We start from the raw sequence: 26,539 nt of genomic DNA, 5'->3' as shown, positions 1-26,539 counted from the left end.
GCTTGTGCTGTAAGAGTGAGAATCAACAAATGGGACCTCATAAAATTGCAAAGCTTCTGTAAGGCAAAAGAAACTGTCAGTAAGACAAAAAGGTCACCAACAGATTGGGAAAGGATCTTTACCAATCCTAAATCAGACAGGGGACTAATATCCATTATATATAAGGAACTCAAGAAGATGGACTCCAGAAAATCAAATAACTCTATTAAAAATGGGGTACAGAGCTAAACAAAGAATTTTCAACTGAGGAATACCAAAGGGCTGAGAAGCACCTCAAAAAATGTTACACATTCTTAATCATCAGGGAAATGCAAAAAAAAAAAAAAAAAAAAAAAAAAAAAAAAAAAAACCAACAACAACAAAAAAAACAAAAACCAACAACCCTGAGCCCTGAGATTCCACCTCACACCAGTCAGAATGGCTAAGATCAAAAATTCAGGTGACAGTAGATGCTGGTGAGGATGTAGAGAAAGAGGAACACTCCCCCAGCGCTGGTGGGATTGCAAGCTTGTACAACCACTCTGGAAATCAGTCTGGCGGTTCCTCAGATAATTGGACATAGTACTACCAGAGGATCCCACAATACCTCTCCTGGGCATATATCCAGAAGATGCTCTAACTTGTAAGAAGGACACATGCTCCACTATGTTCATAGCAGCCTTATTTATAATAGCCAGAAGCTGGAAAGAACCCAGATGTCACTCAACAGAGGAATGGATACAAAAAATGTGGTACATTTACACAATGGAGTACTACTTAACAATTAAAAACAATGAATTTATGAAATTCTTAGACAAATGGATGCATCTGGAGGATATCATCCTGAGTGAGGTAACCCAATCACAAAAGAACACACATGATATGCACTCACTGTTAAGTGGATAGAAGCCCAGAAACTTAGACTACCCAAGATACAATTAACAAAACACATGAAACTCAAGATGAAGGAAGACCAAAATGTGGATACTTCGTTCCTTGTTAGAATGGGAAACAAAATACCCATGGAAGGAGTTACAGAGACAAAGTTCTGAGCTGAGACAGTAGAAAGGACCATCCAGAGACTGCCCCACCTGGGGACCCATCCCATATACAACCACCAAACCCAGACAATATTGCATATGCCAGAAACATTTTGCTGACAGGACCCTGATATAGCTCTTTTTCGTGAGGCTATGACAGTGCCTGGCAGAAGTGGATGCTCACAGTCATCTACTGGATAGAACACAGGTCCCCTGAAGAAGGAGCTAGAGAAACTAACCAAGGAGCTAAAGGGGTCGGCAACCAACCCTATAGGAGGATCAACAATATGAACTATCAGTACTCCACAGAACTGTGTCTCTAGTTGCATATGTAGCAGAGGATGGCCTCATTGGCCCTTGGTCTTGTGAAGATCATATACCCACAATACAGCGGAATGCCAGTGCCAGGAAGCCGGAGTGGGTGGCTTGGGGAGCAGGGCGGGGGGCGGGGGGGGGGGAGCGTATGGGGACTTTGGGAAAATTTTTGAAATGTAAATGAAGAAAATAATAAAAAAAAGAAGTGAAAAATAAAAGTCACTGAGATTTAATAGTGAGTGCAATAAATCGCCATGCTGCTCTGAAGACTGTAGACTTCTGACTATTAACCCTTGCTACACATGGTCATAGGACATCACCGCATCTGTCTGCGTCATCTCTGATTCCAGCAATATTCTGTACTATTCACGGCCCACGTCTTAACGTCCTTGCTTACGTTTACTCCTAAGTACAGAATCAGTGCTATTCTAAGTGAAGTTCTTTTTCTTATTCTTTGAAGTTGTTCATCACTGGGATGCTTCTATAATGTTGTTTGATTTTGCAACTTTACTGAACCCATTTACAAGTTTTCAGAGGAATTCCTTTTTGAAGTATTTAGTTTTCTACTTACAGGATACTGCTCTTTACTGACATAACTTAATTTCTTTCCTCATTGGCTTTTTTTCTTTCCTTTTGCCTCCAACCTACAACTGTTTGGGCTACAACACAGTCCCAAAAATAGGCCACACTTGCACTTTACTAATTTCTGAGGACAAGTTTTGTCCTTCTCAGTGACTAGCATCATGTTAGCTGTGAGAGTCGCATACATGAAGTGTGAAGTTGTGATAATTTCTTCTACATTCTTCATTGAGCTTTTACAATGATAAACTTTGTGGGTTTTTTATATTATAAGTATATTTCTCACAGGTATTTTCTTTGTGGTTACCATGGGCTCATATAATACACTTTAAAGCAGAAGGAATCTTTTCTAAGCTTACAGATATTTAACTTCAATCACTTTAAAGCTCTCCTTTTGCATCTCCTCCCAGTACTCTCTCAGCTCACACTCAGCACATGCTATACTGTGTATCACTTAACGCAGATTACGAATAGATTTTCTCTTCTGTTTGCTTTTAATTTCTGTGCCAGATGTTCATGTGCTTCCACACCATTTAGAATCCTTTAGAAAACTGAATCCACATGGTGTTAAATAAGACCCTGGAATCTAAAGACCACAGTCACTTCACAAATTATCACCAAATAATATTCATCACTATTGTTTGGCAATTAAAAATCAGGGGGAGCCGGCTGTGGTGGCGCACGCCTTTAATCCCAGCACTTGGGAAGCAGAGGCAGGCGAATTACTGAGCGAGGACAGCCTGGTCTACAAAGTGAGTTCCAGGACAGCCAGGGCTATACAGAGAAACCCTGTCTCAAAAAACAAACAAACAAACAAAACCAAACAAACAAACAAAAAATCAGGGGGGGTGAGATGGGGGTTTTCAAAGGGAAACCAGGAAGGTGATAACATCTGAAATATAAATAAAGAAAATATCTAATAAAAAAAGTCAAGATTGGGCTTGATCTAAGCTGTGTCTCTGAGATCACTAAAGCAGTTCTTGATCATAAAACACCACACACACTGATACGTACCAGTTCCTCTGCTAGCATATGGAGGCTTAAAGAATTTCACAACACCATAGACATTGGCAATTGTACCTTCCTTAAGTAGATTCAGGGGTGTATATGTATAAGGAGCTGTTGAAACCTAAAGAAAGAAAACAACAACAATTATATCACTGTCTACATTTTAGAATATTAGGTTAAGACTTGTAAATTAAGTATATTTCATTTTGTTTTCAAATGGTTATCCTAAAGAAGACTTCAAAATGTAAAGGGGAAACATTTATAAAACAACACAATAGCTTCCAAATGTTACTACAGAAACCAACAAGTTTTCTTGAAGTAATTTTGTTCAGAAGTAGAGAAATTTACACACCAACCTATAAAAGTTTAATCAACTAAAAATGTAATTATACTTCTTCAACAAGAAAAGTATAAAATCCATTAAAATATCAAAAGTTATAAATCCTGAAACCACACAGAAAATACTTTTGAATATGTATACCATCAGTGTTAAAGCTCTACGAGAGTCTTACTAAGGGAGATGACTATGCGTGGTGAGACATCTGGGAAGGCCCAGGGAAGCCACTAGAGTCCTGTCCAGTAAAGATTCTGGCCCTTGTGAATCATCTTTCTTGAATATTCCCAAGTGTATTTAGCTCTAAGGGTTCTTTGGTATTAAATCATCTTAGGTAGCATTCAGCTACTTCTTTCCTACCTGGCAAAGAATAAGTTGGAAAATGAAACTCATACTAAAACATGGCAGAGAAAACTGCAAAACAAGGACATTTAGGCTGTTTTTAAAATATATTATCAGTTCAAAACTTATGACACAATCAAAATCTCCCCACATACACAGCTACACAAGAGTATCTGAGGCCTGATTGAGAAATCAATTGAATAAAGCAGTTCACAACAATAACAAGGGAATAGAAAGAGCAAAGAGATTGTTGTGTGAGGTTGTATCTGCGTGGTAACACAGTCACTAAATTACCATGGAAAATTTCAGTAGCCCATTTACTCCTGCCCCACTTAGAAATAAACTTAGCACATCATTCTGGAAATGACTAGAAACCCAAATACAGATTAGTTCTTATTAAGAAAGCTGATTCTTTGATGGAGATAGAGTACGACTTTGCAATTTAATCAGTCTTTAATATACAAGAAACATGTAGCTCATTATTTATGTTACAATAGTGCTCAGCAAAAGGAACAGAAAAGAGAAGATTCTGGCTGTCAAATTATGCCGATAAATAAGTGGACCGGGGATTCTGTCTTAACCAGCATGTCCCTAGTATGAGAAGAATGGGAAAGGCAGCACAGCTTAGGGAGACTAAACAGCAACTGTATAACTTCTTATTGGTTCAAAACAGAGAAAAGCAAGCAAAACAAAAATTATTCAATGTCCTTTCCATGAAATTAGTCACTATACATTCATATACCCATTTATATAGCTCCAATTCTTTTTTTAAATTAGGTATTTTCTTCATTTACATTTCCAATGCTATCCCAAAAGTCCCCCCATACCCTCTCCCACCCCCCATTTCCCTACCCACCCACTCCCACTTCTTGGCCCTGGCGTTCCCTTGTACTGAGGCATATAAAGTTTGCAAGACAGATGAGCCTCTCTTTCCAATGATGGCCGACTAGGCCATCTTCTGATACATATGCAGCTAGAAACACGAGCTCTGGGGGGGGGGGGGTACTGGTTAGTTCATACTGTTGTTCCACCTTTAGCTCCTTAGGTACTTTGTCTAGCTCCTCCATTAGGGGCCCTGTGATCCATCCAATAGCTGACTGTGAGCATCCACTTCTGTATTTGCTAGGCCCCGGCATAGCCTCACAAGAGACAGCTATATCTGGGTCCTTTCAGCAAAATCTTGCTAGTTTATGCAATGGTGTCAGCTTTTGGAGGCTGATTATGGGATGGATCCCCGGGTATGGCAGTCCCTCCCTGTCTTTTTTGATAACTTTGGGTTAGAAGTCGATTTTATTAGATATTGGAATGGCTACACCAGCTTGTTTCTTCAGACCATTTGCTTAGGAAATTTTTTTCCAGCCTTTCACTCTGAGGTAGTGTCTGTCTTTTTCCTTGAGATGGGTTTCCTGTGATGAAGGCCCGAAACAGGACCTGTCCTAGAAGCTGTGTTGCTTCGGCCTGTCAGCTTCTGTAGTCTACACTCTCACCTGCGCAGACTAGTCTCAGAGGGATCTGGAAAACAAGATGGCTCCCCCAGGTGCTCTGGCAAACCCTCCCAGGCAGGTCAGACACTTCTCCTCTGGCAGGGAAGGTGCCCGGATGTCTGGAGCCCAAAATGGGGTCTGTTTCAGAAGCTGTCCTCTAGGGACCTTGGGGGTGTCCATGGACTCTGCGCCCAGATGATCCGGTGCTGGCGCAGACGGGAAGGGATTTGTGACCCTGGTCAGGCTGGGTTTTCTAATTCCCTCATGCTGTCTCAGGTCCCTCGCAATTGGATTGGAACAGAAGTTGTGTTCCACTCACTGGTGGTCCTAAGATCGCATGGAGAGTCCTCTAGGGGACCTTGGGGGTGTCTGCTGACTCTGCGCCCAAGGTGACCCGGATAGCTCCAATTCTTTTTGATATGAATGTATCAACGAATTTGTCTACATAGTCGAATGGGAATTATCTGTGAACATCATAATTTTACATAACACTTTCAAATAATACCAACCTGAGTATAAATTTGTTTTTATTGCTAACAGTGAAGGATGATGTCCCAAAGCAAGACTGCAGGGCAAGGGGACATTGCAGTCACTTTGAACTTGAGACAATGTTGTTAGGGGACTGTTAATAGCGATAGATAAGGAAAATGATAAATGCGTGGCTATCACTGACTAGGTGATTTCCAGGTTCATCATGATTGTAGAAGGGACATGACAGTTCACACCCCTGGAGCAGAGGCAGCAGGGTGTGGGTTTTCTCAAGTGCAGATGCTTGCTATAGGTGTAAGGATTATTTGCATAGTAATGTACATATTTTCATGTTGCAAGGAATGTTCTCCCTCCAAGGCTAATGACTCCATGATAATTAGAACCAGCATGAGTCTGGGAAGCAAGAATGTGGCTAATGTGCCTCAGCAAAATGGTAATGATCCAGCTCTTAAGGCTGTAGGAAGGAATGCTGAAAACATGGGTTCAAAAAATACATAAACAGAATTTCTCAACTAAGCAAAATATAAGGATGCAATATGATTTCGATGAGGAGTGTTACAGAACTAAAAGAACAGAGAGAGCTTCACTAATAAGTCAGTAAAGAGAAAGGAATAGTTAAAAAAACAAGGCTCAGGGGTCAAGACATAAAGGTGCAGCAGGAAGTGAGGTAGAGGTGATCTCAGGGCAGGATCCCACCTAGCAAAGCTTATTGCTTTTTCTCAGAAAGACAAGTAGATCTCTGAGCTCAAGGATGTCTACAGAGCAAGTTCCAGGAAAGTATAGCTTAGGCAGTGAAGAAGTTAGAAAACAGAAAGCCAACTTTGTCACATAAAAACAGCTCTATGTCTAGATTTGTCAACTACAAGTGCTGTGCCCAATGAACTGCATAGGACTTGCTATATTAAAAAATGTACCTGCGGCTAAGAATCAAGGGGCCAAGGTCATAAAATGCTGATCTGTGGGATAATCTAAAGTAAACAGAGAGTAAATGATTAAATTGATACGCAAATAAGACTGGGCTTTGGTCTGAAAGAACTCCGATATTTAGACAACTAACATACTTCTATTAGAATTTTGTCTAGCAAGTTTTCTGACCAAAGATAGCTAAGAGTGATCCAGAGAGCTATCATAGCTCTTTTAGATTTTTTTCCAGAAGGTTTTCTGACTTTAATTAGAAAATCCAAGAGATATCCAGAGATTTATAGCTCTTTTAGAATTTTTCTAGCAGGTTTTCTGACATTGGTTAGAAAACCCATAAACTAGCTAGAAAGCTGTCTAGAGAGCTATTGAAAGCAGACAGCAGAGCTGTTAACTTGTATCTATCACTGACTTTGAGTCATTTCTTCCAGTGCTCCCAAACACTCCTTCCTGGGGACCTTATTCCAAGCTAAGGCTGGTCCTTGACAGATCGTAACATGGAAATATGAACAAAACCCACAAAGCAAACCCCACTTACAAGCACTTGGACATAAAATTACATCAGGGATCTAAACACAGTCTAACAAGCTGGTGTTAAGTGTCTAATATCTATGCCAATAGGAATACACTATTTAAAGCATTCTATCATGTCCTAACGTCATAACACAAGCTCCTATTTCTTTTTGTGTGACAGTGATTCCTAGGACACTATATTGCTCAAAGAATATTCTTAAAACAACTAGAATATTCCTGTGCAATAGGACCTTGTGTGATTGTTCTAGCCAACAAAAGGGCACACAGAAGATTTAAATATGACCAGTGCAGTGATAAAATGAGGTCTTTGTTACTGATGTGTGGGAGAGTCTCCTCCTGAGATCCAGGATGTAATAATAATCTTCCTGCTTCATTGAGTTATGTCATGCTGAGCCAACACTTAAGATACAAGTTTTTTGTTTTTGTTTTTTAATAGTCTCATGTCCAGCTGCTATAGCCTTACACAGTATAGATCTATAAGTCACTTACCCTAAGATACTAAGACATATTCATGAGAAAGCTACAGGACATAATGCACTAAGGATAATTTGATGACATCTTCAAAAAGCTCTTCAGCAAGCCAGGCGTGGTGGCACACGCCTTTAAAATCCCAGCACTCGGGAGGCAGAGGCAGGTGAATTTCTGAGTTCGAGGCCAGCCTGGTCCACAGAGTGAGTTCCAGGACAGCCAGGGCTACACAGAGAAAGCCTGTCTCAAAAAACCAAAAAAAAAAAAAAAAAAAAAAAACCAAACCTTCAACATATAGGTCACCTATCTATAGCTACATCTTGCTAGCTGAAGACAAAGCTGATCACATGATGGAGCAAGCGAAACAATGAGGCAAGAGAATGTGAGCACTAGGGACTGAGGATGTACCTCAGACACAGTGTTGCCTGCCATGTACAAGAGTCTTGTAGCAACCAATCAACCAAAAACCCCAAAGAAACAACAGGCAACACAACCTCCCCTCAAACAAAAACAAACCCCATCCCTAAAATAAAATAGATTAAATGTAATGTAGTTTACAGCAGTGGCTAAAATCCAAGACTGTCAACTGGAAGTTGACAATGTATCTAGCAGGGCTAGGGAGATGATTTAGTAAGAAGCACTGGCCATATATACGTACAAATTGGAGCATGCAGGTAAACACTTGGTGGGGTTGGTGGTCCACCTGTAATCACAGCCCTCTGAAGCAGATAGAGGACCCAGGCTAGCTACACTAGAGTTAGCACATACAAGGTTTTAGTGAAATATTTTGCTGTGGAATGTTTAGTAGATAGATCTGACCATCACCTGCTAGCACATACATGTACTTGCCGGGAGCACACCACAATGGCTAAAGATAGCTTACTGCTCTTGGAAGAGACTAACATTTGGATTCTAGCACCCATATTGAGTGGTTTACAATTGTCTCCATTCCAGGAAATCCAATGCCTTATGGCCTGGGTTGGCACCTCCATGCAAATGCTGTACATAAACTTAAACAAGCATATACAGATACACAGAAAGAGAAATGAATAATAAATGAATGCATATAGGTTGAACACACATTATATTAAACTTTATCAATGTATTGCTCTCTTTCAAATTTCATTCAGCTGTAAGTATCCAACCCATAAAAATAAAAACACTGCCTACTGACATTAGATACCACAATTTTATAAAATAAAGAAAAATTGGTTAAAAATGTGTAAGTATAAAAATCTTTATTTATTTATACAATTTGTTAAATCACAACTGTGTACCCAACAATCTGCTTTAATACAGGCTGACAAAAGAGATGAATTTGCCTGTGGATTAAACTAATAAAAACTGTGTGTCTTCATAAAGTACGAACTGGTTTTCTTCCAGTTTTGTTACATGTGTATAGCTTATGCAGAGATATTAGTAGATGATATAAAAAAAAAAATCAAATACCATTAGGTACATACAGAACTATAATGCAATACCATCATATAAAAAAGTGAAGATACTGGCTTCCATTGGATTAGCACTAATGTAAAAGCTGACTATAAAATAGGTTAATTTAAAATTAAATTATAAAGTAGAGCAAAATATGAAGCAGATACATAAATGTTTACGTGTCACTATATATATATATATATGTATATATATATATATCACCTTACCAAAGACATTGTTTGATGAAAACTCCTCTCACAAATTTATCATAAATCTGCAAACAAAACAAGAGAATTTATTTGTATGTATGTTACTTTCATTCAAATATGGTTAACTGTACATTTAACAATACTCACATTCTCTATCACAGTATAGTTTAGTTTCATGACTCATGTCAGACACACACAACCACCTGTACCTGTAGCTCTAGGGGACCAACATGTTGCTCTGGGCTCCACAGAAGCCTGCACTCACATGCACACATCCCTACACACACACACACACACACACAAATTCCCATAATTAAAAAAATGTGAAAGATGTAAGGTCAAATGGAATTGTAATTAAAAGTGTGTTTGGGGGTGGGGTGGGTCTCAAATCTCCTTACAGTAACTTCCTTAGCCAATATTAGACTCAGCACAGAGGAAGTGACTGACAATCCAACACTGCACTAACAGTGTAAGCAACTTCTTGTTATATATTCCTCAGGCACATTTCATTTTCTTTTTTTGTAAGGAATAATTTTAGCGGAGTAGCTAATGATTTTGAAAGGGGAAAAGATATTCAAGCCTCAAACTTTGGCCTTTGTGTGGCATGTTTATGGCTCATGTGCAGTGTTATTATCTTTGTTTCCTTTTGCTCTGTCTATTGCCATTTTGTTTTGGCAAATACAACTTAATAAGAATGTTTCAGCCTCTACACTAAACAACTAAACAACTCAGACTTAGAATTTTACTCATAAACTTAAATAATATTCTATTCAATTACTTTGTTCTAACAAAACCACAGTAAATGTAGTCAATGCCAAGTAACTTGAGCTCTTTACAGTTAAATTCACGGAAAGTTTCTGTATGAAGCTTTTACTTCTCTCTAGCACATGCTGGCACTTAAGGAACAAAATAAGTATATTCTCTAACAAAAAGTAAAAAACACTTGCTTTCAACTGACCTCAGAGCAATACATCATAATTTAAATGAAAGTAAGATTTTAGTCAAAGATTTATAATTGTCTAACCTAACATGTCTGTCAATTCTAAATTCTAATGTACACACACACACACACACACACACACACACACACACTGAACCTGTACTCACACACACACATATAAATCTCCAGCTGTGCACATTTACTATTTCATGAAAAACATTTTCAAATATAAACATTATATAGAAAGAAATAAAAAGATAAAATTTATAGGGAGCACACGTGATATCAAAGAACAGCTGGTTTTTAATCAAATATTTACTTAAGCTAGAAGGTAGACAAATTTGATATTCATCATTTTAGAAAATTCAAATTCAGAACACAGGAAGCAGATATTAATTATTTTAGGCATTTTTGTTGACTGAAAAAACTGAATACCAAGTCCTTCACCCACTACACCACACAAACATCAGGATACACAAATATCCTCTGCCAGTGCCAATCAAATGCTACAAAACCTGCATAGTGGGTTTTATTTTTGAGACCCCACTCTTGTACAAAAAGCAAACAAACAAGAACAAACTGAAGAACAATTTATTAAGTAGCCATGAGAATGGTCTCATTTGAAATCTGAGCATAGAAAGGAACTACAGTTAAATTATTTACATTCTAATAGTGGAATTGTGTCTGTATATATACCAAAAAGGCTAGGAAGAGCCAGATGATGATGTGGACACAAATGTTTTGATATATTTTGTTAAAAAAAAAATAGATGAGACAGAGCTGGAGAGATGGTGCAGCTGGCTGTGCTTAGGAGGACTGCAGTTCAGTTCCCAGCATCCAGACCAGGCAGCTCAAGGGATGCAATGTAATGTCCTCTACTGGCCTCTTCACCTTCTGCTCCCATCATGCAGATACTGGTACAGACATAAACTAGTAAATCTTTTAAAAACTGAGGTGAACATTTAGACAGCCTAATGGTCCTGTGACATAAACATGGATATATGCAGGCATAATATTTGAAGTCTATTCTGTATCCTATAATATGGTTTAAATTAAACAATTCATAAATTTGTCTCAAAATAATACATCACGCTGAATACTCAAAAGGTGAAACAAAGTGCCCACTAGCTGTGATTGTTGATGGTGATTGGATCGAGAATCCTCTAAGTAACATGCCTCTGGGGAGGTCTTTGAGGAAGACGCTCTTCCAACAGAATGGTTGGTACAGTCCAGCTAAGACTCATAGAAAGACTCATATATCCAAGAGGTCTAAGGAAAAAGCAATGCAGCTTGACTGCCTACCTTTCATTTCTGCTGGTGAGTGCATCAGCCCCACTGCTGCTGCTGCTATACTTTACTGACATCAGATGCCAGCTTCTTGAGTCTTCCAAAGGCTCTGCAGAAATTCTGTAGGCTTTCTGCAACCGAAGATAGAGACTGCTGAGGCATCAAACAGATTGGCTGAACAGCTATGGGGTTCTCAGCCTCTGTAGCATGCAGATGCTCGTTGTTAGGCAATCCAGCCTCTACAGTATAAACAAATAATATATACTTTCTATCAGTTCCACTAGAAAACTCTAATATGCTGCTGAAATTAGCTGACAAATGTATAACTGTTAGCTAAACAGCTCTCACTGGTTCTATATGTTTAAAGTTTTGCATAATAAAGGCTCAATTGGTTAAAGAAGCTGATGCCAAGCCTGACAACCTGAATTTGTTTTCAAGACCCACTTCTTAGAAGAGGAGCAACTACACATGTTGTCCTTTGACCTCTATATTCCTGAACATGGTATTAGCTATATTTTTCATAAATGTCTTTATCATAAAAAGCAAGGACCCTCTTAACTTTCTGAGTTCTATTGTTGCGAGCCAGCCAGCGGCTCACATGGACAGGGTACACCTGAGTGGCAGGCTGGAGCTGAAAGAAGGGGGAATTAGGAGGTCAAGAGAAAAATGGTGCTAAGTCAAGGTTCCTGATCAAAGCTCAAATGTTTAATGGCAAATGCGCTTATAAAGGAAGGGAGGGGGAATTCCCACCAATTCATCCTTTGAGTCTGGAACCAGCTGCAAGATAGGGTGTAGACTCTGGAATAGCTCAGCAGGTAGCAGTATCTTGAAGCGGAACAGAGGCAGTGGCTGAACAATAGAGTGATCTAGAGAGGATGGCTCCACCCTAGGTAATCTCCTTAGTGGCAGCAAGGTCAAGGTCTGGCTCAGCCTGCTTCACTGGGGGGAGGTTACATTCTATCATGAAAAGTGCTGGGATTTGTCAAATATGCTTTCTGCAGCTACTGGTATAAGCATTTCATGTTTCCCCTTTGTTCAATTAAGGTAGTCTATGCAGTGACATTATTACTATGATTATTTTCCATGTTTTACATCTCTGCCTGGTATTAACACTACTCAGGCTAATGCTATTCATAAGTTGTAAGTTTACCTTGACTATGTAGCGAAGGGTTTACAGCATGCATTGTAAGATAACTAAGAATCTAATGAGCACAATGAGTAACACAATACAGTAATTTTTAATAACATTAGTTTGAGGAAGAAACAGATATGTAAGCTTAGAGCCTCTGTTGAATACTAAATATTGACATGAAGTGACAGGAGAAAGTTTCCCATTATATACATGGCTAAGTTATATATACCTTTTGGAATTTTGCACTTTTAAAGGCATCATTTTTTATGTATCTTTTGGTTATGTAAAATATTACACGCATGATTTTATATATCTTTTCCATATGTAAATTATACTTTCCAATTTTTCAAAAATGAATCTGTAAGAGAATATTAATAACTCTAAATATATTTTAAAATACATATTGTTTAAAATTATTCTGCAATTTGAAAGTTAACTTTTTCAGCCATTTGATAACTTTTCAAAAACACTACTACACTGTTGAATTTGATTTTGATTTTTCCTTGTCAACTGATAAAAACTTATGTATATAGGTAAACATATTAAATACAACTGTTATATTTTCACAAGCATAGTTATTTTCAAATATAATTATGAAGAAAAAAATTTAAATGTTTGTACTTAAGGCATGCCAGAAAAATCAATTCATAAAAATGGGTCAAACAAAATCAAGAGAAAGAAGGCACGGTGCCAGGCCTATAATTCTAGCACTTGAGAGACTGAAGCCAAGGGACCACAAGGTCACATCCTGTCTGAACTGTACAGTGAAACTCTAGCACAAGTGTGTAGCGGTAAAGCACATGCACAACCTGAGTCAAGCCCCAAGCTTAACATAAGAACCAAAGACATGGGCTGGAGAGATGGCTCAGCCACTCAGAGTTTATGAACACTGGATGTTCTACCACACGACCTGGTTTTGGTTCCTAGCACTCATGACTGTCTGTAACTCCAGGACCAGGAAACCTGACACCCTCTTCTAGTATCTGAGTATCTGAGAGTATCAGGCACACATGCACTGTACAGGTATACACAAAGACAAAACATTTATACACATAAAATAATAATGATGATGATGATGATGATGATAATAATAATAATAATAATATGTTTAAAACAGATAGGTCAAAAATTCCAGAAATAACAGAAAAGAATACTAGCAGAAATGATTAAATAAAATTAAATCCTTAAATTAGACAACTAAAAATTATTCAAGTAGAGGGAAATGCAGACACAGAAAATAGTAGTTACAAGAAAGACACTATAGAAACTTTGTATTGAAAGTTACAAAGAAGATGTACTGAACAGAGTTAAGAGATCAACACAGAAGCAGGTACTATAATAAAATGGAAAATACAGAAATCTGATAACATAAAAGCTGACATTTACAATATATCAAATAGACTTCTAGCTAGAAAAAAACAAATGATGAAGACAAAAGCTAGAAATGAGGTATTACTACTAAACTTACCAATACTAAAATGCATCAAAGAATAACTTTAAACAGTATATTGGTCAACTTAAATGAAAGCGGCAATTTCCTATAGAAATAAAAAATCAAAAGTTCCCTCAAGTCAAAAGAGATAAAAGCACAGAGAAGCACCTCAACTTGAATAATGACATTTATTATTAATATTCCTCCCATAAAAATATCTACTAGACATTTAAGGCAGCAAGAATCATTCCTCAAACTATTTTAAATGAAGAGGAGGGGCCACTAGCAACCCATCTCATGAGAACTGCATTCTTAGACAAGAGTGTCATCATGACAAAGCTTCACACTATTAGCCTTAGTAATGTACACGCAAACATCTCTAGCAAAGTGTTGGAGACCCAAACCAAAGAGTGTAACAAAAACAGTGTTCCCTAAAAATATAAGATAGTTTTAAAAGGAAAAAACTTATCAATCAAGGGGAACTACATACGAGCAGAGACCCAGTGATCAGCACTCAAGGCAAACCAGTGTCTTTAGCAAAACCCAACATCCCATGATGAGGGAACTCTCAGTGAATTAAGGTGTGAAGACACCTGCTCAATCTGAGGGAAATACTTACTGAAAAAAACATCATCTGAAAGGATGAATGACTTACTGACACTACATTTCCACAGACCGCTTTCACATATACTGTGTCATCTGCCCCTGACAGCAGTTCCCCAGGGTCTTCTTCTGGCCCACCCAGCTTCTTTCTGTCTTTGGTGTACAACATTGGCTACTTGGGCAAGGAGTAGAATGAGCACCCAAGCTCTATTCCTGATCTGGGGGAAAGGTTAAAGTGACGCACCATTAGCTATAATATTTGCTGCAACTTGGAAGACAGTCATGGTCGTATCAAAAGAGGTTCCTCACAGTCCCAGGCATCTATGCCAAACTGCTGTAAAATTAAATCACACACATTTAAGCAACATACATTTAAAATGTGAAAAATATCATATGCTGATGACAGTGTGGAAATCACCCAAATTCTCATAGAAATACTGACAATAAATATGTGGATGGCCTAAAACACACAAACGTCACTAAAAGTTATTCTGTGTGATCTGCAGAAACACATATTCCTAAAAATATATGCAATCATATCTGATATAGCCAAAACCATAAAACTTCAACTGTCTATCAACAGTAGAACAAGACCAGAAGAGATAAACGGCCATATATGTACAGAATGGAACAGTCCAGGGTAACGAAAGTAGACCAAAGTCACTTGTTAAACCTCATTAGCATAAGTTCACAGAAGAGCAATGTGAGGCCATAAAACTAAAGGAAAAACAACTAGCCTATGGATCACAAAGACATTCATTATCTTTGGAAGGTAGTGACAGGAAGAACGAGTCCTATGTCATCCTCTTTTCTGGATTAGATACTAATTACAAGTGTATGTTTCCCTTGTAAAACTCCCTTTGACTTGGTCATTTTCCCACAAAGATGTACATCTGAGAAAATGTTAAGGCTTAAAGAAATAGACCCATCTGGACTGAAACAGCAGTGCCTGTCCCGCCACCCTACACTCATTTGCTCTTGTTTGCTTAACAAATGAATGGCTACTCTAATAGATCTCACATCACGCATGAGGTCCATAACTGAGCCTTCTGCTTACTTGATCTCTGGCCCTGCTGGAACTTTACAGTTCAATCAGCACTCATCTGTCAAATCCAACTAATACAAACCCAAAACCAAACAGGTTTCAATTTTCTGCCAATACATCTTACTTGATGAATATCGTAAAGATATTCAATTTCCTCAAAATTTATTCTGTCTTTAGATTCCACACATTTAATTTGTCTTTTAACAAGATCATATTTGTATTTGGTATGACAAATTTTATCATTACTCATTGCCCTTCTTCTCCCCTCTAGGATGCAAACTCTAGAAAGCAAAGGTTAAATTTGGTCACTACAGTATTCCCAGAACTAACAACAGTGTCTATCCTAGTGATGGTATTAATACTTGCAGCTCATAGTCTGGCTCCCATTCACTGCCCCAGACTATACAAACAATTTACAGGCTGTAGGTGTGACTAACTGGTAGTATCTAAACGGCTAAGGTATACTTCCTAGCTTGCCAAGTTTACTTGAGCGTTAGTAAGGAGACAGAATTCTCCCTATATAGGAGGCCATTAATATAAAAAGTAGTATGTTGAGGCACAATTTAAAGGTTACTAAAACAATTAGGTCATGCTAGTCAAAAATATAAACAGAGCAGATAGACATTGCAATAGTCTGATTGCGGGAGTAAAGGGATCTCACATAACGGTGAAGGAATGAGAGGAAGGAGGAGAAACTACAGCAAATCATCGCTGGCAAAGGGAGAGGTAGCATTTCCTTAGAGAGATACTGGCGATCTGCACTGTTCTAAACACATTACCTAGTGAAAAGTCACTGAGAGTGTGTGTGTGTGTGTGTGTGTGTGTGTGTGTCTACACTGTTCTAAACATATTACCTGTTAAAAAAAAAAAATCACTGAGTGTGTGTGTGTGTCTACACTGTTCTAAACACATTACCTAGTGAAAAGTCACTGAGAGTGTGTGTGTGTGTGTGTGTGTGTGTGTGTCTACACTGTTCTAAACATATTACCTGTTAAAAAAAAATCACTGAGTGTGTGTGTGTGTGTGTGTGTGTGTCTACACTGTTCTAAACACATTACCTAGTGAAAAATCATGTGTGTGTGTGTGTGTGTGTGTGTGTGTGCGCGTGAGCACGTATGTCCCCAACCCCATGTGAAATGTAAATAGATAAAGATTTCTAGAGTATGAGTAAAAGGGTAAGCACAAATGAAGCATGCTTTCATTACACACCTTAAAGTATAATCTTCAAAACAGCTGGTTTACTTCCACAAAGCACAAGAAGCAACTGAGTTTTCCCTGAAAAGAAAAGAAAAATAGTTAGCAAAGGAGACCATTTTTAATTATACATATATATGTATAGATGTATATAGATGTATATAGATGTAATATTACAATAGATTTTAAAGCACTGAATCTATGGAGTTATAGTAACAGTAGCAAAACACAAAAAGATATGTGCTCCCACATACGACTGAGAATCACGATCAGAAATGTCTCTGCTTACCACACACACACACACACACACACACACACACACACACCCCTAGGGTGATGTAACCTTTGTTACTGCTGTCTCTGACCAAGGGTTATTGCTCACAATCTCTTCAGTAAGATGCTCATTTGCCTTTCAAACCTTGTGCTGCCTAGGCCTTGCTATACACTCACAGTTCCCTACGGTGTGCGTTCCGTGTTGTAACGCTATGCTAGTCCGAAAGAAGCTTTATTAATCATCAGAGAATCTTTCTTATTGCTCATTTAGATCATTCGTTCAGGAAGTCAATATACTGTCGACACATAAAATTTAAAATTTACTTGACAAAAATCAGAGGACCTAAAAACAAATATCATTTATAATTGAGTTTTTAAACCCACCTTTTAATTTAGATACTGAGAATGATGAAGTAAATCAATTTTCTAAAGCTTTGCCTTATCCTCTATTATCTCTTCATAACAACAACAACAAAAACAACAAAGCTTGGTTTTAGAAAGTTTAAATGATAATTTAATAAAGAAAAAAGCTTACACATGAAATGATATGCTCATAAACTAGGATGCTGGACAGTCTGGCCAAATTAATACATAAAACACAAGTGCAATTTTGGTTTTGTTCTAGTTCAGTAACTAACTATTCTGTCAACTTAAAAACATCATTTACTCAAAAATACAGACAAAATAAAGTATTGCATCACGAGTTTTCAAATTTCTTTTGGCTCTTAATTTTAATGATTCTTTGTAAACATCCACAAGAATATCTATTTTATTTATTGAAAAATATTTAAAAGTAGACCCTATAATACCTACCTCTTACATTAATATTCCAAACTTAATCATAGCTAAGAAAGTTCCAACTTTCTGATGAGACAGAAATATAACAACTTTATTGATAAAAGAGTCATCATAAAACTATGGGTATAAACTATGAAAACATAATTACTTAATGTATAATGATTCAGAAATAAAGATGTAAAGTTTCTACTCAGGTAAAATGCTAGGAAGAACAACAAATGGTTGGACAACCTACACGTTCCAAACCCTTCTTTGACCCACCAGAGGAAACACAGGACAATAAACTACCAGAGAGCTGAGTTAAAGAAGAGAGGTATGTGCTTGTTAAAAGCACAAAGCAAATGACAGATACTAACATTTGTGAGAAAACTTATCAGACATTTTTAATGGACCGTTAAGGCCAACAATGGGCTGTGCAATTGTACAGGGCACTTAGGGGCACCAAGGGAATCAGTCATTCACAAGCTCTTCACAGACCTGAGAAGGTCAAGACCAAGGGGAAGAGAACAGCACAGCAGAAAGGCAGGAGCCTTGGGTGACTCTTTCCCCCTTACTTTTCATCAGAGTAATGGCCTAACAATATGAGGAGTAGAGTGACAAGCCTCTGAGTTTGGTGGAAACCCACTGTGGCTGGCAAAGAGAACAACAACCAACCAAACCAACCAAACAAACAAACAAAACAAAAAGCATTCAACTTCTATTTGGAACACAGAAGTAAGTCAAAATCTATACTTAAGGACAGATTAAGATAGCCCAAAACTGAGATCTCTCCAATATCCAAACCTGAACTCTGGGCACAAGACTGTGTCTCCTCTCCTCTTGCCCAGCATAGTTGAGAATTTAAAACAGTTAAGTTTCCTGAACTCACTGACCCTCTATTCTAATTGTTCTGCATTTTATCTCATCAAGTCTGAAACAGGCTGTCTAAATTCAAATACCATCTCTGCCATATATTAGCTATCTGATCTCAGGAAAATTACTTAACCTTTTTGAAATACAGCACCTTTGTCTATATAGGTAAGCTATAAAGCATCAATGTCACAAGTCTTTGTGATAATTAAACAAATTAACATACACACAACACCAAAATGCCATACAACAGAAAAAAAAAATACTAAATTGTACTGTTCACTAGCATTAAATGATTATTTTTTCCTAACCTTTCTGCCACTAATTCAAATCTTTATCAACTCTTACATTCATTGCTGTCCTAACCTAATTGGATTTTCTCCCTTTAAGCTTTCTATATCCTATACATTCTTTGTACAGGAGGCAGAGTGGCTATATGTCTTTCTCCTGCTAACATCTAGTATGAAATTAACAGTTTTACAACAGCATCCAAATTCTTCAGCATACACTGACTGTCAAAAAGGTTAAATACACTGTGTCACACTGAAAGTCTCAGTTTTAATTTCTTAATCTAACATATGAAACCAAAAAGCTATCTCATGTTCACATATCATACTGCTACACATTATTAATTAGAATTAATAATGGTCAGATATATTTATCTTGGACCTTAGAAACGTTTTCCATTGTATCATAAAATAATATGCTCGTTATGTGACTGCTGGAAAATTGTAACACTGATATATTCAGTCTCAGTTGTAACTGTAAAAATAAAAAACAATCTCTTACAAAGAAACGGAATATAAAGTATGGGTATTCCTTCTCTGGGGGAAAATGTTTTCTGAGTTAACAACCTTCTTAGCTGGATTTCCACTTAGCTTTTGTATTTAAAAAACTTTTAAGAGCTAGATTTTAGATGTTACAATTTCACCAACTTCACCTTGGTATCTTAAAATGTTGGACGTGGGGGCGGGGGATAAGTAGTCGTTTTATTCTTTAATCCCTTTGTCAATTAAAATATTGTGTACGCACACTGTACCAAAAAGCTTCCTGATTTCAAAACTGGCATTGGTTGCCTCCTCCCTCAAACTCGTAAATATCCTAAGAGAAACTTGCAATTGAAGCTAATCTGTGAACTCTTAGGTTGAAACTTTCTTCTCAAACTCCTTGCCTGGGCTACTCAATAGCATTGCTGCTTAACGCTGATGCACAGGGACCAACCGTTCCCAAAACACTCAGCAGCATGAGGGCGAACTTGGATCTGTTCACGTCTCTCTCCGATAGGGATCAGTCAACACTAACTGTACGTAACAGCGTTTCTGCAAATCTGCACCAAATTTTGCAGAGAAGAGTCCTCGTTATATTTACCCAGGGTCGGCCCACAGGGAAACCCAAACCTCACCAAATTCACTCACCAGCAAAACCCGCGGACAACTAAAGTCTGGACCCAGGCGCCTGTGACGTCATGCACGCGCGCGGGCGCGAGCAGCTTAGCTCACGCATGCGTACTCCACTAGAATTGCACTGCGGCTGGCCGGGAACTCCCAGGTAAACAGAGGGCGGAGCCGCAGCAAGTTGTGTCACAGCCCCTCCTCTCCTTGGCTCACGCGGATTTCCGGTTGCCCAAAGGAGACTGGGCGAGCCGGACCAGTTTAGGATCAGCCATTAAAGGCTAACCACACAATCCAAAATAAGAGTCTTAAATCCTGTAGCAAGTGAGAACTCTATTCTAAACCAGGCTGGTTCCAGATTCCATTCTGTCGACTGGAAGCCCCTGACGCTAAAGCTTTTATTCTAAGTTAAACATTCAAATACGACTTTTCCAAGGCTATAAATACATGATGGTTGTGATGTTATTTGTTTTATAGCACTTTGGTGACATCTGGGGTATTTTCAGGTAAACTGAAGAACCTTGCCATTATTTTCTAAAGCTTTCTTCTCCTTCCCCACCCCCGTGTTCATAAAATATAAGTGAACCAGGAATAACAACTAAAGTGGAATTCAAGGACTGCCCATTAGAGGAGTATAATAAGGCTCAGATCCATACTGTTAGTCACTTCACACAGTTGTAAAATACTATTTATCCGCTAAGTTTAGCCACTGTATGGATTTTGGATCCTGTGCACTTTGGTCGAGAACAGGGAACCAGAAGATTCTTCTAACTGCAGCTGATGTCCTGGAGGCAGCAACTTTGGCAATAAGCAAGCAGGGAATCAGAAAAATTAACAAGAACCAGCAACCAAACTGGTGACATACTGGTCAAGAGAACCGTTATTGCTGGTTATAGCTTCATTATAATAACAGGTTAACGTTCTTTGGGAGTGGGAGGAACAAACATAAGCATACTTGGAAGCTTATTTTAAGTGGCTTGTGAACAAAGTCCCCCTTTCCCAGGAAAAGCGACCCTTTTTCTGAGTGAAATGCACAATTGTTGTTTTACCAATTCCCGGTCTGTTAAATAAGCTGCTGTACTTGTGTTTTGCCCAAAGCTTTGCTTTTGCTTCAGAATTAATTCCCCCATCTGATTTGTGTCTGATTTCAGACAAAGCCTATACCCAGTTGGTGCCACCCTCACTTCCAACACAGTCAAATCTTGTCTATCCTCCTAGTGCATGGCCATGATTTCCTCATTACTTTCTCTCAGTATTTAAACACATTCTTCTACATTTGAAGTTTACTAGGAGCAGGGATAACTGTTCTGTTTTACAGCCAAGACTACTATACAATGGCTGCTAGCTTTAGGAGCCAAATATTCATTGGATGAACAATACTCCAGGGAAAAACATGTTTCTTTTCTTACCTTTAACATCAGTTTTTCCATCCTTCCCAAACCCCAAGCTGATTACATGGAAATGTTCCTTAACTAAACCAGGGAATACTCTGTGTTGCTAAGCCAAAAGGAGATATTTAGTCTCAAGAAGTTTTATACTAAGTCCAAAAGCACTGTGGTTTTATTGTCAAAATTTGTAAACTCATCTTATTAGCCAAGGATTTTCCCAAGTTGTGTGAGTTTTCATTCTTTATTTAAATTATTTTTTACAATAAAAAAATACAATTACATCATTTAGCCTCTTTTTTTTTTTTCAATCCAACTACACCCACACCCTCTCCTCACTCTTCAATTTCATGGCTTTTTTCCTTAAGTACACACACACACACACACACACACACACACACACACACACACACACAGAGCATACATCTTAAAAAGATGTAACCCATCAAGAAATGTTTAAGATGAGATTCCCACTGATCAATAATGAACATCAGATTTGGGATGGGGATTTTATCAGATGATACATGAAGCAGTCACTGAGTCACTATAGTTATTATGGGTAAAGATTCCATGAGATTCCTCCTTTCCACATTAGTCTCTGTACTGACAATGTAATTAATCCTGTCTTGTTTAGACAGCCATATTGTTGATGTATCACAGGGGTAGCTTCCAAGTCATTTCTAGGAGACACAAATCTCATAGCTGACTTCCTGGTCCGATGGCCTTTACAATCATGCCACTCTCTCCTCAGATGTTATCTAAGCCTTCCATATGGGGGTTGTGCTATAGATGCATCCACTGGGGCTGCATAGCTCAGGACCAGTTATTTTCTAAATTTTGACCATAAGTGGATTAAAAGTAATGTTTTCATTTTACCCCTTACCAACTCAATTATTTAACTTTTTTCCTCTTCCTGTCTTTATCACATAAATATGCACATACTACAAGATCTAATGAAGATGTGTGAAACAAGTATACATATATGATTAGTTGGTTACTTGTTATAGTGGTTACTCTCAATGTTTCAAGGATATAAATACTTTCTACAAACTAGATATTTTTAATCTTGATTTGTTTCATGATCTCCCTTTTTATAGCAGAGTTTGGGGTGCATCTGACTCCAGAGCCTGTATTGTATTTCCTCACATCAAAAATTAATTTGCATTTGAACATGAATGATAATAATTTTTATTTATAAGTAATAAAAGAATACATTTTGAAATAATAAAAGGACCCCTTGAATTAACTAGAACCTAAACAATCAGTTTCTGGTTTCCTTTGCCAATTGAAACAGCTTAAAACAGCTATTTTGATTTTAATAATTAATGTATTAACTGTTACAAGTTATAATTTTTGAATATATTAAAATGTTTTGATATAAAATCTGTAATGTGCAAGTGCTCTTTTTTAAGCAATGTTTAAAATGAGGTCCCAACTAATAAATAAGTGAACTGGGAGTTTTATTAGATAATAATGAATATAAAGAGTCAATGCAGTTACTATCAGCAATAAATGAAAGATGAAAATATTGATTTAAAACTGGCATTAGAAGACTTAGTCTTACATCTTAGTAATTGATTCAAATTGATTTTCATGACTTGTGAGACTATTGATATTGAAGTCAGTTGCTCAACAATTCAATACATGGAATATTGTTTTTTTACATTTTGATATTTTTTGCATGTCCTATGCAGAATGCCTATTCTACAATCTACTATCATCAAGTTATGTCCTTAAAGCATGACAACATCATTTTGTACTTAAACCTAAGACTGTTCTAGCAATAGTTTTTGAGACTTAGTCTTCAAATGTAACTTGGGTCTGAAATTTACTGTTCGGCCAAGGCTGTGCTGGAAGTTGCAACCTTCCCCAGCATAGCCTCTTGGCATCTGAGAATACAGATCTGTAGAGCTATAGCATGCTGGCACATGAGCATGTTGTAACTCCCTATAATTCCTCATATGCACATACATGACTGCCTGTATCCGATTCAAGACACCATCCCCACTGAACTTTTGCTTCACAGATGCTATATTTTTGGGAATTAATCAGACTTCTGTGTGTGCTATGAATATTTTTCATTTCTGTGATTTGATTTGACTAGCTACAGACTAAAGTTATGATCACCAATATTTAGAACTGTTTGCTTGTGGCATGTCATCTTCATTTTTCTCAGAAATTTTAAAATCACAACTGTTTGATCAGTGCGACTAGTTCTTTTGAAAATACAGAAATGTTCTTTTTTAAAAATCATCTCACTGGAGCAGTTAATCTAATTATTCCAGGTATTTGACTACCTCTTTCAGAGTGTGAGAAAGCTGTCAAGGCTTGTCAGGGAATTTCATGACCTGCTGCTAAAACACTGTAGAGTTCTCTCAAGACTCAGAATTGGCTGTTTCCCTAAGACTGTATGGAAGGCCAAGGCTTATATTAACAACACAGCAAAAATGGTTGCCTTTCTCTTCAAATTACACTCTCCTTGGCCCCTTTCACCCTTATCACAATTTATTTTGTGTGTGTGCATGTATGTGTGTGTAAGAGAGAGAGAAAGAGAGAGAGAGAGAGAGAGAGAGAGAGAGAGAGAGAGAGAGAGAAGCACTTATCTGAAGTTTATCTGTCCCCTTATTTTATTTGATCTTTTTTGTTTGTTTGTTTGGTTTTGCTTTTCATTAATTCAAACAACATTTTAGTGAATACTTTTTAATTGAAAATAATTTTTGTATCAATATTAGCTTAAAATTAATTCTCTCCACCAAATCAAGTTGCTTTCTTCTCTTTATTTGTATAGGCACTCTGAAACTATGTTCATGAAATAATAATATTAACTTGTTATTGTTGAATGGTCAATTGTTGAATGTTTGTTTTATTTAATTTACAAAATTACTGTGTTCATTATTTCGCCACATAATTAATGTTAAGTGAGCCAAAATAGTTTTGAAGTTTTCTTTTATTTCAGTTCACTTTACCATTAAGATTATCTGATAGCCAAATATACATTTTATATATTTATGAAGCTCATATTCCATATCTATAATATACATTCACTCCATACATAGAGCTCTAACCATGCACTCACACTAATATTACGGCTTTATCATGTTCGTACTGACTATAAGGTGGACCCGATTGATCACTTGAACAAACCAAACTGTGTTGAACATTTATTAAGAATGGTAATTTCATGTTATTTCTCTGCTACATGTACTTCTTGACTTTTAGTAATTAATTCAGTTGTTGGGTCGGTTCACTCAACCAGTGAGCACCACTTATCGGATCTAACTTATTATGCCTGATTACTTCAAATACAGAAGCAGTTCCTTAGCCACACGTTGGACTGTGTGCATGGCTATCTGACTATATTTGACACTAAAATTACTCAGACAACTTGCAGCAGCTTCAGGAGACTACTACAACCATGTGGCAGCTCACAGTATGCAGGGTGCAGGAGTCAGTGTTCCAGTCATGAGTACTCGAGGCCAACTGCACTGGCCTTGGAACACAGCACTCTTAAGAGGGCCTCAGAGGATCCCTAAGGATCCCACTTATCCCGATGACAGAGAGAGCATTTCACTAGGTCGGTCAGCAGGAAGCCTGTTGGTGGTAACTGAGTTTGGTCCATATGTATCATCTGTGATTGGTGGAATTAGAAGCTGTGCTATAATTTGTGAAAACACGGTGCTGCATTGGCAGGCTTGGTTTTTCCAGTCAGCTAAGAAACATCTACCTTGCTAAAGTAAACCAAACTGTCTTCCAAACAGTCTTTCTTGTCTGGGTGTGATGAATATCATGGGTCGAGTAACCTTAGCTGTTGGGACAAATAAGGTATGGAGAATTTCATGCTTGAGTGCTGTATTTGCATCATTTGTACCCATTCTGACTTTTCCCATTTCCTTACCGACTCCACATCAAATTCATGACCTCTTCCTGAATTCCTATTACAATGTAATTACTATTACTGTTGTTACTGAAAGATTCAAAACTCCCAAAGGGAGGCACTTACTCAAGCCTCGGGTCAGCCGCGCACCCAAGAAGACACTGAGACCGGTACTTAAGATGTATAGATAGTAAGATTTAATACATCAACGACAAGAAAGCAGACAAAAAGCACATAAATATACCAGATATCTGGGGTCGGACCTCATGCAGCAGGTGCAGAGGAGATCCGGCGCCTAGCCCAAATTTTCACAGGCTTTTATAAGAAAAGGGCAAGGGGGGGAGCAGGGCAGGGAAAATACAGTTTTTACGTCACTAAGTGATTCAACCAAGGGTTTTTCCAAAGTGCTTTTGCAACCGCGTCCCACACTTTGGCCATGTACTTGATTCATTGGAACTGAGGTTTTTACTCACACCCTTATCTCAAAGATGTCCCTGGCACAGTCCTTAGTTGGGAGGGGTAGGACTGGGTTCGTTCCAGGAAACCCTTATCTCAGAAATGTCCCCGGAACAGTTTTCATTTGAGAGGGGGTCTGACTCTGGTGTGAGAGTTCAGAATGTACTCTGGGGTGAGAAGTTCTGGTGGGTTCCGGGAACAATCTCCAGATGGGAGGGAAGGACTCTGGGGTGAGAGTTCTGGTGGTCAGTAATTTTCCTCTTTCATTCCCCCCTTCTTTTAGTAAATAATTCTAATCTTAGAATTTCAGATACTGCATAATGCACCAAATGAAAGACTCTATTTTAACATGGGAACAAAAACAGAATAAGAAGCATTAGTAAACAGAACTAGGCAGGAGCCCTTTTAGCGAGGCTTGAGGGTCTGGGCACGATGTAGGTGCACGTAGATCAGATCTCTGGCTGGAACTGGTGAGATGTCCTTGGGATACCCAGCTCGTTCACTGTCTCAGCTGTTGGGATCCCTGGAGCAATGTTGTCCGCGTACTCAGTCCAATTTTTCCCAGTTGTGACCAGACCACCTGCAAGCCTTTTAACTTAGCATACAGAGCATTATTATAACAACATAGGTTTAAACACATCATTTGAGACTATGATGGGCATAGGAGTTTCATAAAAGGATTTTAAACAGAGTAAAACTGAATCAAGAAATAGGGCATAGGGAAGGAACACCAAGTCCATGCCAGTC

General features: G+C 38.0%; 1 protein-coding gene and 2 non-coding genes across 6 annotated transcripts in view; 2 read left to right on the top strand and 1 right to left on the bottom strand.

The window, feature by feature from the left end:
• The window catches only part of Pot1 (protection of telomeres 1), a 68,415-nt gene extending 48,229 nt beyond the window's left edge, over positions 1-20,186 (bottom strand). For 2 of the 4 annotated variants that reach the window (XR_015047693.1, XM_029478636.2), the window contains exons 1-5: positions 20,102-20,186; positions 16,782-16,847; positions 11,376-11,491; positions 9,152-9,198; positions 2,928-3,042 (exon numbers count right to left, since the gene is read on the bottom strand). Coding sequence is in view for 3 of the 4 variants with exons in the window: in XM_029478636.2 (XP_029334496.1) it covers positions 2,928-3,042; positions 9,152-9,160 (124 nt within the window). In the remaining variant the exon portion in view is untranslated. Of the gene's footprint in view, positions 1-2,927; positions 3,043-9,151; positions 9,199-11,375; positions 11,600-16,781; positions 16,848-20,101 lie in introns of all 4 variants that reach the window. The other 2 variants (XM_021164848.3, XM_029478637.2) reach the window with 2 other exon arrangements.
• On the top strand, positions 6,692-6,754 carry LOC115031361 (U7 small nuclear RNA). Its single transcript, XR_003837002.1, has one exon. It is a non-coding gene; the product is annotated as a U7 small nuclear RNA (small nuclear RNA).
• LOC115031356 (U7 small nuclear RNA) lies at positions 6,765-6,826 on the top strand. Its single transcript, XR_003836997.1, has one exon. It is a non-coding gene; the product is annotated as a U7 small nuclear RNA (small nuclear RNA).
• Positions 20,187-26,539: the final 6,353 nt, after the last annotated feature.

Source organism: Mus caroli, unplaced genomic scaffold (assembly GCF_978045245.1).
Source record: "Mus caroli unplaced genomic scaffold, Mus_caroli_1 scaffold_7, whole genome shotgun sequence".
In the NCBI taxonomy this organism is placed as follows: domain Eukaryota; kingdom Metazoa; phylum Chordata; class Mammalia; order Rodentia; family Muridae; genus Mus; species Mus caroli.
This window is presented reverse-complemented; position numbering and strand designations above follow the sequence as displayed.